General features: G+C 39.7%; 2 protein-coding genes across 5 annotated transcripts in view; one reads left to right on the top strand and one right to left on the bottom strand.

Annotated features, from left to right (window-relative positions):
• The window catches only part of LOC120526937 (embryonic protein UVS.2-like), a 101,701-nt gene extending 99,244 nt beyond the window's left edge, over window positions 1-2,457 (top strand). The window contains exon 16 of the mRNA XM_039750057.1: window positions 2,012-2,457. Coding sequence (XP_039605991.1) covers window positions 2,012-2,242 — 231 coding nt within the window. The 3' untranslated portion in view covers window positions 2,243-2,457. The remainder of the gene's footprint in view (window positions 1-2,011) is intronic.
• A 1,318-nt stretch (window positions 2,458-3,775) lies between these two features.
• Window positions 3,776-12,144, bottom strand: part of rapsn (receptor-associated protein of the synapse, 43kD) — a 48,230-nt gene continuing 39,861 nt past the window's right edge. For 3 of the 4 annotated variants that reach the window (XM_039754375.1, XM_039754388.1, XM_039754397.1), the window contains exon 8: window positions 6,969-8,159. In XM_039754375.1, the coding sequence (XP_039610309.1) occupies window positions 8,087-8,159 (73 nt within the window). In that variant the 3' untranslated portion in view covers window positions 6,969-8,086. Of the gene's footprint in view, window positions 5,391-6,968; window positions 8,160-12,144 lie in introns of those variants that run through there. The other variant, XR_005633910.1, reaches the window with a different exon arrangement.

Raw genomic sequence — 12,144 nt, 5'->3', positions numbered from 1 at the left:
TGGAATGGAAGAAAATGATTCTGTGGACAGGTGTGCTTTATACACGTATTGAGTTGAGATCAGGAGTATCTGATTGATTGTAATCTGTGTGCCACATGGGCACCCAGCCAGTCTGTTGGAGCCAGCATTTTGGCTGGGTTGTAGGGGATCACATACTTATTTCACTCAATGACATGCAAATTAATTCATAATTTTTATGTAATGCTTTTTTTCTGGATTGATATTCTGTCTCTCTCGCCATTAAAATGAAACTACCAGAAATATTAGAGCCTGTGAGCACACACACAAATTCAGCAGGGGATCAAATACTTATTTCCCCCATTGTAAATACTATGTACACCTCTAGGTGATACTTGAAACATCATTGAAAATCATTTCCAGCCTGCCTCCACAACCTCTAATGTGTGATTGATGGTGAAACGTAAAATCATCAGGTGAAGCCTCAACTAAAGGAGTCATATATGTCTGTATAAGACAAGTTTTAGTGGGGACATACTGTACATATCAGACTTGAGGATAAAATTCAACTCATTCACAAGACCTGTTTGATTTTGTAAGGAATTGCACCTTTTTATTTTTTATGTTTTGGCATCCGCTCATTGTTGAAAAAACTTGACAAAATTGCCTTTCCTATTTCAAAGCGATGGGTTGCTTCTCATTAGTCACAGGGTGGCAATTTCTGTCAGGTTAGCAGAACTCAGGCTTTTTCATACCCAACAATGAACAGAAATCCAAAGTGTAAAGAAACATTATGATTAATGTTGTTATCAAAAATATATTACTCTATCTAGCTACTTGGATCTAAATATTTACTCTGAGATACATTATTCACAAAAATATGTGTTACGGGAGAACTGACAGTGAACAAGAAACATATATATATATATATATATATATATATATATATATATATATATATATACATCCTTACATATAATTTGATACTAACAGTATGTATGGTGTTTGCGTCAATACCTCGCCTCAATACAAGTTAGAACCATGCAATGGGACTCTGTCTCTGTAGTTAGAACATAATGTGGCAAATGCGGACGCAGTATTGCATAATTGGCTTAGAATGTTTGATTGCTACAGTGACGCCGCTGGATAGCCGAGTATAGTAAGTCGGTGTTGGTTCGAGCAGATAACAGTAAGATCTGTTGGTTTTTGGAACGTTGGTTTAGTGGGGCGTACTTTCCAGGACTAACATCGTCGACTGACATAAACCCTTCGTCAGCTCCGGAACCGTAAGTAATTTAAAACTTATCGCCATTTGCTTGGTACGTCAAAATCTATCTTTGGGCAGTTCAGTTTTGGCATCCATCCTTCTGACATCTATTGGCAAACTGAGTAATGACGGCTGGGTATTAACAACGGTCATTGTTTAAATTTTAGCCGATCATCTCTGAGTGATGATCGCAACGCAGCCAGAAGAACAGCGGCCGCGGAAAGGATGAGTAGGAAAGGAAGTCACATGACTGACGAGGGCACCGAACCTTTCGATAACCCGATGTATATGGATTGGAATTCTATAGAAACGGTCATTGAACCAAATGTCAACATTGTGGTTGACGTTAATCAACCATGCACCCGTCAGGGACTGGCAGGACATGATCCGTCACGGCAACATAATTATTATTCCGACTCTGATTAGAGTCGTAAAATACGGTTTGTTTTGAAAATTTGTTTGCCGGAAAAAAAATCAAACGAGCTGCGCCAAATAGCAGAGTTCACGTCTCGCAGGTCTATTTTAAGCACAAATCAGTGCCATGATAACAAAAACATTTCAAGGACTTAAAAAAACAAATAATTCTTTGCAGAAAGAGTATGGATTTCACAAACGTAGAATTTGGAGCCCGATCTCTCTATATTTTATATATTTCCCATGGGGTGCCATCTTTACACAACTGCAGAAGGGCCATGGTGGAGAAAAACTCTTTGTTAGGACGTGTGTGTTTGGCAGGGGTTGGTCTGCACAATGCTTGCATTGAATGATGTTTTTTATATATTTCAGATACAGTTACAGATATCGCCATTCAATGTTGAATTTGCACCCGGCTGTATCTACGACTATTTGGTGGTATTCGATGGGCCCTCCCTCAACTCGCCTATCTTGAACAACAAGTACTGTGGCATCTACTCAAGCCTGACATTGACCTCCTCTCGAAATGTGGTGGTGGTGCAGTTCTACAGCGATTCCTCTGATGTCTTCCCTGGCTTTAATGCTACATACACAGCCATCTAAGTGGCACTCTGACCCCCTTATTCAGAACGCTTGTGCCTTTGGAAACTCTACAATGTAGAAGACCTTGTTAAGAAAAGTTTTACTTATATGTTGCTTTGGTTGCATTATGTAAACAAATATTTTTAATGTTTTTGTAATTTAAATGTGTTTTTTTTTTAAATAAATGTTTGCTAATCTAATTTCTAGCAGCTCAATGACTATCCACTTACACCTTGTAACCCACCCATTCTATCTACTTTATGTACCTAACTGACAGAGAGCTCCATTTTACAAACACTTGTAGCAAGGAAGCAAAATGCAGAGTGTCAGAAAATGCAAGGAGTCTGATATCTCCAACCATCATAAGGAACAGATTTGTGTTTTTCCTGCACTGTAGAGTAGCCTGGTATTGCAGTAAACGTTCAGAAGTATCATCGTCATTACACCCACTACACAATTGCAATAGAAGTGCTGTCCTGTTCGTGAGGTACACAAATACTGTCCATATAAGAAAGCAATGAAAAATGCTGCCTCCTGCAACCCAAGCGGTGCTAATCTGGGCTTCATTTCTTACCACTGGTACAATAACTTGAACCTGGCTTGACTGAAATGAAATCGGAGCAGCACAGTTAACAACACAAGCTGGCAGAAGATGACCACTATAATAAGGGTTGGAAAATATTCAAACCCAGACCTGTCATCTATCAGAAGCACTTCAGCAGAGAGACATCTGGTGTATCATGGGGACAAAAAATATAAATATGCCAATGCCAGTACTTTCAATTTTTACAGGATTTGGGACATGAAGCTCCACTTAATATCAATTTTAATAAGCTGACACCACAAAAAAGGGATCCATTTCACTACTTGGGGGGATCAGAGGAAAAGACAAGGGCCAAGTAATTTATCAGAGGTCTCTTTAGAGCATCTCATGGGACGTAGAGTAGCTGATCTCCTCACTTTTGCTGTTGACATGATATACTTGTTTGCCATTTTGGTTGTTGCAACTCCTTTTAAATCTTTTTTAAAGGCAAGTTTTCACTTGCTTGGTTCATACAGTGGACTAAACCTACAACCGATTCACCATCTGTAAACATTCTTATTGGTGGGACAGGGAGAATCTACTGTACCTTCAGAGTATTTTGGGTACACATAAGAGTGCCTTTAACGACAAGAGGCCCACCCAGTGAGAAATGTCCTTGTGCCAACATCACCAAAGGGGAAAGGGAAACCACCTCTCCCACATGATGACACAACTGAGTATTCAGACCCCCAAAACACGAGTGGGAATTACTGTGCTGCATTCAAACAAATGGGGGTCCGCGAGTTGTAGTGTACCTGCCCCACATCATAGGCAGCACTTTCGTTTCATTTTTAACCATTAACATTACTTACTCATAATCATACTCTGGCAACAAGTGCAAATACAATGTAACAAAATAGAACATCATAATGTAAAATCCCACAACACAGTTAATTCAAAGCGAAAAAGTTTTAAAAATGATTCTTATAATAATAGTGCATAAGAATTAGGATTATAATATATGATGAAATGCAAAATGGGTAGGAAAAAAAATAAAACGCGTGAAAAGTGAAACTGGTTCAAAAAGCGACCTTTGAACTGGGGGTCAATGAGAAAGCCAATGCTCATCACCATTTTTGCCTTCTCTGTATACTGTATCTGCTGTTAAGGTCTTCTAGCATTACACCTTTCACCATTGTCCTCCAGAATGTCACTGGTGATGTGGACCGTGACAGGTTTAATGGCTGACAGTGTCACTCCAGGTTATGAACCAAGTGTATGGGTAAACATACTCAGAGGCCACATGACACTTACAGTATGTCAGCTTGATTAGGCCTCAGATGCCATATTCCTCTTTCTCCTTCCAGTGTAACACCAATGGCTGTCTACTGTTGGCTGAGGAAACACTCAAGCAGCTTGTATATGGATTCCAATCGAGTCCCCACATTAGGGACCAGGGCCTTCTGGGGAATGTTGACGGCAGCTTCCTTTTGCTTTAACTCAATTCTCCTTTCCCAGATCTGCGAGAAGCCATGAACCAAATGATATCAGCCTTGGCATGCAGGGCCAACTCTCTAAATTTTCAAAGCCTTTGAAATTGTAAAGTTCAGGTTATGGCCAAAGCAACCCAAGCCACAGATCTGGGTACTATCAGGGACTCGGTTGGGGGGTTCATGTATTTGTAAAATATAGTTCTGATGTTGATTTGAGATTGGGGCCGCTATATCACCGCCATATTGACGGCACTATAGTGGATTCCTCTTGCTAGGACCACCCAACAGTGGTTGTGTCCTCAGAGGTCGTGGTCTATCAATCACACCGTGACAGGATGAAAGGTCATCTAGTGGTACACTTCCCCATCCTACTCCACCAACTCCAAAACCCTTTGAACCTTTTTTGAAAAAGTTTGGTTTCATATTCATATTCTGAACTTTCTGGGTTCCTTCTTTCTTCGATTTTGTCCCATGATTCTTGGCCTCGGTTACTGAGACTGGTCCTCCTGGTTTTGACTCTTGCTACATTATTATTATTTTTTTTTTGACTACATCATTGACTTCTCATTGACCTTTGAATTCTTGTGCTGCTGGGCATGATATTCTTCAAAGGCTTTTCTCGTGTTTCTTGTATTATATGTGGTATCACAGACCTGGTCTTCCTTGTTGAGTCCCCACTCCTCCAACGTATTTTCAAAAAAAGTTTGGATGTCTCTCAGAAGTGGGATCTTCTGGGAAGAACTGTGTTTCCAGACTGGGGTGATGTAATATATGGTGAAGCTAATGTAAGGTTGCTGAACACCACAGCTGGTCCAAAGATCAGCACACAATGTACCCTACGGTAACTTTCTGCCAACATCGGCTTTAACTTGGTTGTATAGATTGGAGATTTTTAGCAATGAAAAACAACTGTTGTGATGGTACTTTACATAGTGCCTCTGCCACCTTTCTCTGCCTCAGCCATCCAGGTCTCACCATTTGAAATGGCATCATGAAGTACGTGACTGCTGCACTGAGCTCCTGGGCACTCTTTGAGTGATTGGGGTGGACAGGCCGTCTGTTGCTGAAAGGCTTGCTGGATTGTCCGCCTCACCGGACAGGAGGGTGAATATGGACCAGCAGCACCTCTTGTTTTACTTCCAGTATGCCCACTCTGTAAAGAAAACAGTAACAATGTTTAAAATTCTTATCCTCCCCTCTCACTCACACACACATTTCAGTATTTGCTCCAAGCTAGCCACTCTCTCAGAAGGTAATGACAGCACAGCTATGTTTACACGCAGATATTTATATGATCAAATCTGATCTAGTTGTACAGTTTATATATAACCTTCACAGGGCCATCATCTCCGGTCACTTCTTTAAATGTATGCGACTTGTAATCCGAGCAAAACTTGCATTCACCTCTGTCCGTGTAGCTACTAATTCCCCAAATGTAATTAAATTTAGCACAATTCGTTTGATTTCAATGGTGGTGTCCGGTTAGTGGGTTCTTTCGACGTGATGGTCTATCCTTTCTTCAAGTTTATCCACAGATCTCCAGTGATTAATTCCCGCATTTGGGATGGCCTGAATATATGAATGTAGCCTATCTGTTAGCTGTTAATGCCATGGGGTTTTAGCTCATTAACCATCTCCAGTCTGTGGCTTTATATATTCGTTTCTTCAGCAGATTCTTTTCTCAGTTGTTAAACGTCTTGCAAGAGAACGCCAATAGATTTCGATGGAACAATAAATGTATAAATGTAATTTCAATTGGATCGCTTTATTCCAATGTCTGTGTTTAATTGAAGTTTAACTCGTGGTTGATTCATAAGGTTGGATGTAAATAAAGCCCAATTCAAGACCTGTGTTAGCGATTTGAATGAACAAAACACACTGGATGGATGGCCAAGTGGAATAAACAGTGCAGACACGGCTAACACATACATCAGGACAATACATGCGCAGTCGGGTACGTACTGGAGCACATGACACTAAGGCTTCTTACCAATCTGCGATTAGCAAGTTAAGCAGCAGTGACGTCAGGATTACCTTACCTTGAATTTGCCGTACAGGAACAGGCGATTGTCTCGAAGAGGACTCAATAAATTCAAAGCGCTTCTCCTTTTTGCTGCAATTTTCTTTCTGCATGTTCTGCAGATAGGGTGATCGCCTTCCAACACTTTTCATAAAACCAAAATAAGACAAATTTCACAATTGTTCCTCTTCAATGGGTGAAAGAGCTCTAGACCATTGTTGCTGCCTTCCACTATAGTTGTATGAAAGGCCTGATTTGCACACTACCCGTGTGCGATTACTTACTCTTTAGTGAACACTTAACAGTCTCCAAAAATGGCCATAGTGATTTTTAAAACATGAAGCGTTGTGATAAAGGTCAGGAATTTTAATTGGGGACAATTGTAAAAACTGGTAACTGTCCCAATCCCTAGTTCAGGGATTCCTAAAACTTGTAAGTCTGCCTTAATTACACTTATGTAGTGAGAAATGAAAAGCTTTCCAAAACACAACACTTTATATTCAGGTCTTCAAAGTTCATATTATCTTTAGGCTTTTGTTTTCGTACTTTTAGAAGGCAGGACTGCAGGTCTTGAAAAACTCTACTGGGCAACCCCGAAGTTTCTTTGCCACTTCACCACTTCATATGTTCCTGAATGTAAACAGGAAATACACCTCAGTCTGCAATGATGGGGACGAGTGAGATGGTGGTATACTGTATACGATGATTGTGACATTCAGTGGGGTTACCGTCAATTTATTCATTTAGATCATTTTGTACAACAGATATAAAAACAGTTTGAGGTAATGACAAGTCCTTGTAAGCATCAACGGCGAGTCCATTTGTCAAAATGGGAGTTGCCCCCCTTTAAGTTACAAGTAACATGACAGCAGCAATTTGGTTGCCAGACTTGAGTTCCTTAATACTTATATTTTAAGTGGAAAACTGGACATTCTGACCCTTGCAAGTGGCTATTTAACAATGTCCTCAACCCCTACGAGAAATTATATTGTCTGCACACTAACAGCACCAAAGTGCAGACTCATCTCCTCATGGCACTGGACGGATGAAGTCATGTCTTTAATCTGTTTGAAGCCCACTGAGTAGACACTGCCTGTGTGCGTATCACGTGCGCCAGAAGTCACTCCCGACTGGCATGGGCAGATGATAGATAGCATGAAGTGGTTACCTCTATACACATAGCTTCTCTTTATCAGTTATGATGATTAAAGATGATTCATTCACACAATGTTGTACCAAAGTAGGGTGTGAAGGTATAAGGACTTACAATATCATATCTCTTCCAGAGGTTACAAATTCCAATGGCAAACACAAAAGGATTACAGTTGGATTAAGTGTTCAGGACCCTCATAACTTATTCAATAAAGCGTTGACTAGATACCAAGACATTGACAGAAGGGTGAAGAGACCAGAGAGCATTAACATTGCTGTAACTTGAGTAAAACATAATACAAGTTAAAAAAAAAACAAGTTCAGCTGCCCTGAGAGGAGCAACTCGCCAGCATGAGTTCTCCAGCTCAGTTGGAGAAAATGTAAAAATTCAAAATGTAACAACTGAGGTGCTTTGCTCACATGAATCCTAAAAGACAATCACCTCCATGCAGGTGGAATGATCTCCAAGGTAACTGTAGACAGGAAGATGGTGCCAGGTTGCTGCCACATGCCTGCTCCTGAACATGCTTCCATGTTACCAAAGAGAAAGGAAATTAGAATGTCTGTCTGTTCAACCATCTGCTTGATGTTGGTGTCTCCCTCTGGTTAACTGCATCAAGAAAAACAAGAGCAGTCCATGTCCAACCAGCACCATTCAATGACTGATGCCACATCCATCATACAAAGCCTGGTTTGATTGAAGATTTTCTGCAATTTGGACACCCTCTTGTCCCATTTGTCTGCAGACACCTAGAAAGTGAAAACATTGGTCAATGTGTGCCTCCATGTCCTGACCAAACAGGAGGTGACTAAAAGCAGGCCTAATTTCTGCCACATTTTTATTTCACTGGTAGATCTTGTACATTGTCCATTTTATATTGTCCCGCAGGCCACTTCCAATACCCAGGAAGAGGACTTGATTATGTTTATATTCCAGAAACAACTTCATTATCACATTTAACGTTGGATTTGTCTGCTCGGGTGCCAACACACCACTGTTCTGTTGCTGCTCTGTCCACTTTCTCAAATGGTTAGTACTGCTGCTTTACAAGTTTGAGTCCTGCATCTGGTCATCCTCTGTGTGGAGAGCGGATTTGAGGGGGCAAAGATGAGCCACTGCTAGAAATGTGTTCCTTGTTAATTCTGAAAATTGCTAATAATCAATGTATATCTTTAAATTCAATCAACTTACTGAACCTGCTTAATAACAAATTAAGGGTGACAGGATAAGGCCCGTCATAGGCAGCCAAGAAGATCAATTAACGTGCAGAGCGTCACTATATTCTGTGTATTTAATAAGCTTTACACTAAAATATGATTCTTTCATATGCCATTTCTCCTTATTATGTTACATTGCTTGCTTTTTCTCTTCATTACTGCTCTGTGTAAGTCTGTAAAAAAGTATTTCTTTGGCTCTGCTAGGAGAACTCTGAGGAAGTTCTTTTTTTCCCAGTGGTTCCCAGCAAAAGAGAGGCAAAGCTCCTAGTTAGACTCCAAATAGATAATTTATAAGAAACTAGGGGGCTCTGCCCCCTGCTCGCTTCGCTCGCCAACCCCCATGCGGGCTCTACGCGCTAGTCACTTCCCGGATCTGCCGCTTGAGATGAATCGTGCTGTGCTTTTGGATAAACACGAATATCAACTCTATCTTTGACATCTCTGTCTATGGAAACTATTATCGCTTACAATTCGTCACATGTTGGTTTATTATATATGCAAGTGTAATCTTTCAGATTCATATAGAAATCCAAGAAAATTCTTTGTCTGTGTTTTTCAGATAAATTTAGTGTAAAGTGCGATACCTTTGGACGTATGGACTTGTATCTATTATTGGCTGTGGAATTTTTAATACGTCTGATCATTTAACTCTTTCGATTCTACGTTGCATCGCTTCTCCGTGATCATAAATATAAACCTGAACGAATTGTGGTTTCCTTTAAATTAAACTTGTAGTAGCTTTAATTGTTGCGGGACCACAGATTCTCATAGCATATGGTTCTGAATTGCAGAAATCTACGTTTTGAGAATTGAATGATGCAAACGTAAACTGATTATTGTAGATGCGGATATTTTGCCTGTAGTGTTTGTGGATTTCACTTTCACCAAATAACAAATCTTTTAATTCTTGCGGATACGCCTCTTCATTGGGAAGAAACACTGCTTTTCCCTGATCACAACACAAATTAGATGATCTACAAGTCTCCGACTTAAAATTTAAAGCCAAATAATATCTACATACTTCTGTCATATCACCTATGTCCATATATTCAATCTCTTTTCGCTGTTCCGTTATTTCACCGAGTAATAATTTCCATTTGTTACCGCTAATGCGATCTTTTCTCTCAGTTTTTTGAGACTTTCAAATTTTAGTACTTTCATAATCTTTAACTTGCTCTGCATGTGTATCACGCCAACGTTTTTTAGACGTCTTTACGACATTCTACTTTGTCTTCTACTCTTTGTCTTTTATTTCCCCCACTTGGACCTGTTAGGTTTTCAGTTCCACTTGGTTCAGCCTGATTATAACTTTCCTTATTTTCCGAATTTGTACTTAGATTATTATTGTTCTTTTTTGAATTCTTTTCTCTCCAATGCTTTTTGGTCTCTTTTCGACGTGCTGGCCTTTCTTTTTTCCTTAGTCGTTGACGTTTAATCTAGAACATATAAAATTATAGTCCAGAAAAGGACTACTGTACATCGAAGGAAACAAATAGATTGCATGTCTTGTATTAAAATGAGGTAAACATAAAAAGGTATAAGAGCTGATAGCACAGGAACTTTGTCTGACAATAGCATTCACATGAATGACAGATGAGTGGACCGTGGGCATGGTTAAATTTCCTGGCACAAAGTCTCGTCTCGTGGGACTTGAAATTATCTCTCTGAAAAAGTCTTGTCTCGTCCCAGGATTTTGTTTATATAACAGAGAGAAATATTATCCCAAAGTAACAAAGTTTTACCAATCCCCTAGCACTGGGAACAACCATTGAAACAGGGACACAATGCAGCACCCGGACAAAATGACAGACAGCACACCAAGAGCACCTCAGCTAACTGACAGCACGAGCATCATAACAATGGCAGTAACATTCACTGCGTTTCCAGGCAAGGCCTGTTACAGTGTGGAATGATTCTTAAATACAGGCTAAGTATAAACTTATTAGTTGTGTTATGACTGGTTTGCGGGGTGGTGGTGTTGTCCCCTGTGCAATTCCCAGCATTGAACCAGGTCCACCTGGTCACTGCTCTACACCAATCCACTACTAGGAAAGTATACTTTACTATACTACTATATTTTAATATACCAAGTGTCTGACCCAAACTGTACAGCTTCCCATTGTGTAAAATTCACATTAATGTCCATGCATTTTATACTCTAATGGATACTGAATACTACAGCACTGCTCATAATCAACATGGTGCCATGATTGAACAGTGGCTAGTACTGCTGCCTCACAGCTCCTAGGTTAAGCCCAAGCCTGGCCGTTGTGTGTGCTTATGTGGACAGGTAGAATATTTAGTAATCCCTTGTTATTAACTTCCAAACACTCATGCCAACCCAATGCTGTCAGGTCCAGAGCCACTAGAACACTGTTCCATCAGTGGTAGGGTGCAGTAATTAGACTGAACTTACAGCAGCCTATCATAAATAACTCATGTAAGAAAGCAACATATTTTAGCAAAAAAATAATGTTGTGAGCAAACAGCTAGATAACCTACATGTGGATTATGTGACACAAGTTAACTTGAGATGTTTTTTAGATTGATTTTAATTGTTGTTTTCTGCTGTTTAATGCTGGCCCTTCTGAATTCCACTGTATCAAAAACGTTTTATATCTGTTCTCAATGAAAACATGATATTTAAAAATTGCCTCTGTCATGACTACAAACAACATGGGGTAGGTAACAGATTAAAAAGATCATTCCTTTAAGTAAGCATACGGCCAACTTGATTTCAGTTCTAAGTAAAAGAAAAGGGTTTGGATTAGAACAGGCCGTACATAGCCCAATCATTCTTATTTTACAATATTCCAGAACAATATCAACCTCATATTTAAAGGCTTCAGCTCTCTAGTACAAAGAATGCAACTATATAGTTGTCTTTCCAACCATAAATCTGAGGCAAAACATACTTTTTTGTTGCGCCTGTGTGAAATTTACTGTTAGGCAACTATTTGTGACTTTGCTGAACAAACTTCTTTTACTGTAACAGTCAGTGTCCACTTTACTTATTCCCAGCATACATCCAGTTTATACTGTAACTAACATGTCTTATTACAGGATGCACAGAGATGGAGCCTATTCTGGCAGCACTGAGCCTAAAACAGGTAGCAATCACGGACTGGATGCCAGTCCAAGATATTAACCTTACAAATGGCCTTCATAATTTTAAACATTTCCATCATATCATGCGTCAGATAAAACTAGACTATTGTATTTTTTTTTTTGCTTTGCTCCCACCCTGTACTCATGAAGTACATCTCACTGTTCTTCTCCAGACCTTTTCTAGTACTATTCTGTCTTTTGTTTTAATATGAACACCAGACTGCACACAGCATTCCAGATGCCTACTATACAGCTTAAACTTAAGCCCTCTTGATTTGTACTCCACACAGCATGAAACCTCTCTTTTAACCACTTTAGTACCAGATCTTTTCAAGGTCCAGACATCACACTTATTACACTGTATAGCACATACAGTCCAAATTTACTCAAATGTGCCCTGTCCGCTTTC

This window comes from Polypterus senegalus, chromosome 1 (assembly GCF_016835505.1).
Source record: "Polypterus senegalus isolate Bchr_013 chromosome 1, ASM1683550v1, whole genome shotgun sequence".
NCBI classification, from domain to species: Eukaryota; Metazoa; Chordata; class Cladistia; order Polypteriformes; family Polypteridae; genus Polypterus; species Polypterus senegalus.
This window is presented reverse-complemented; position numbering and strand designations above follow the sequence as displayed.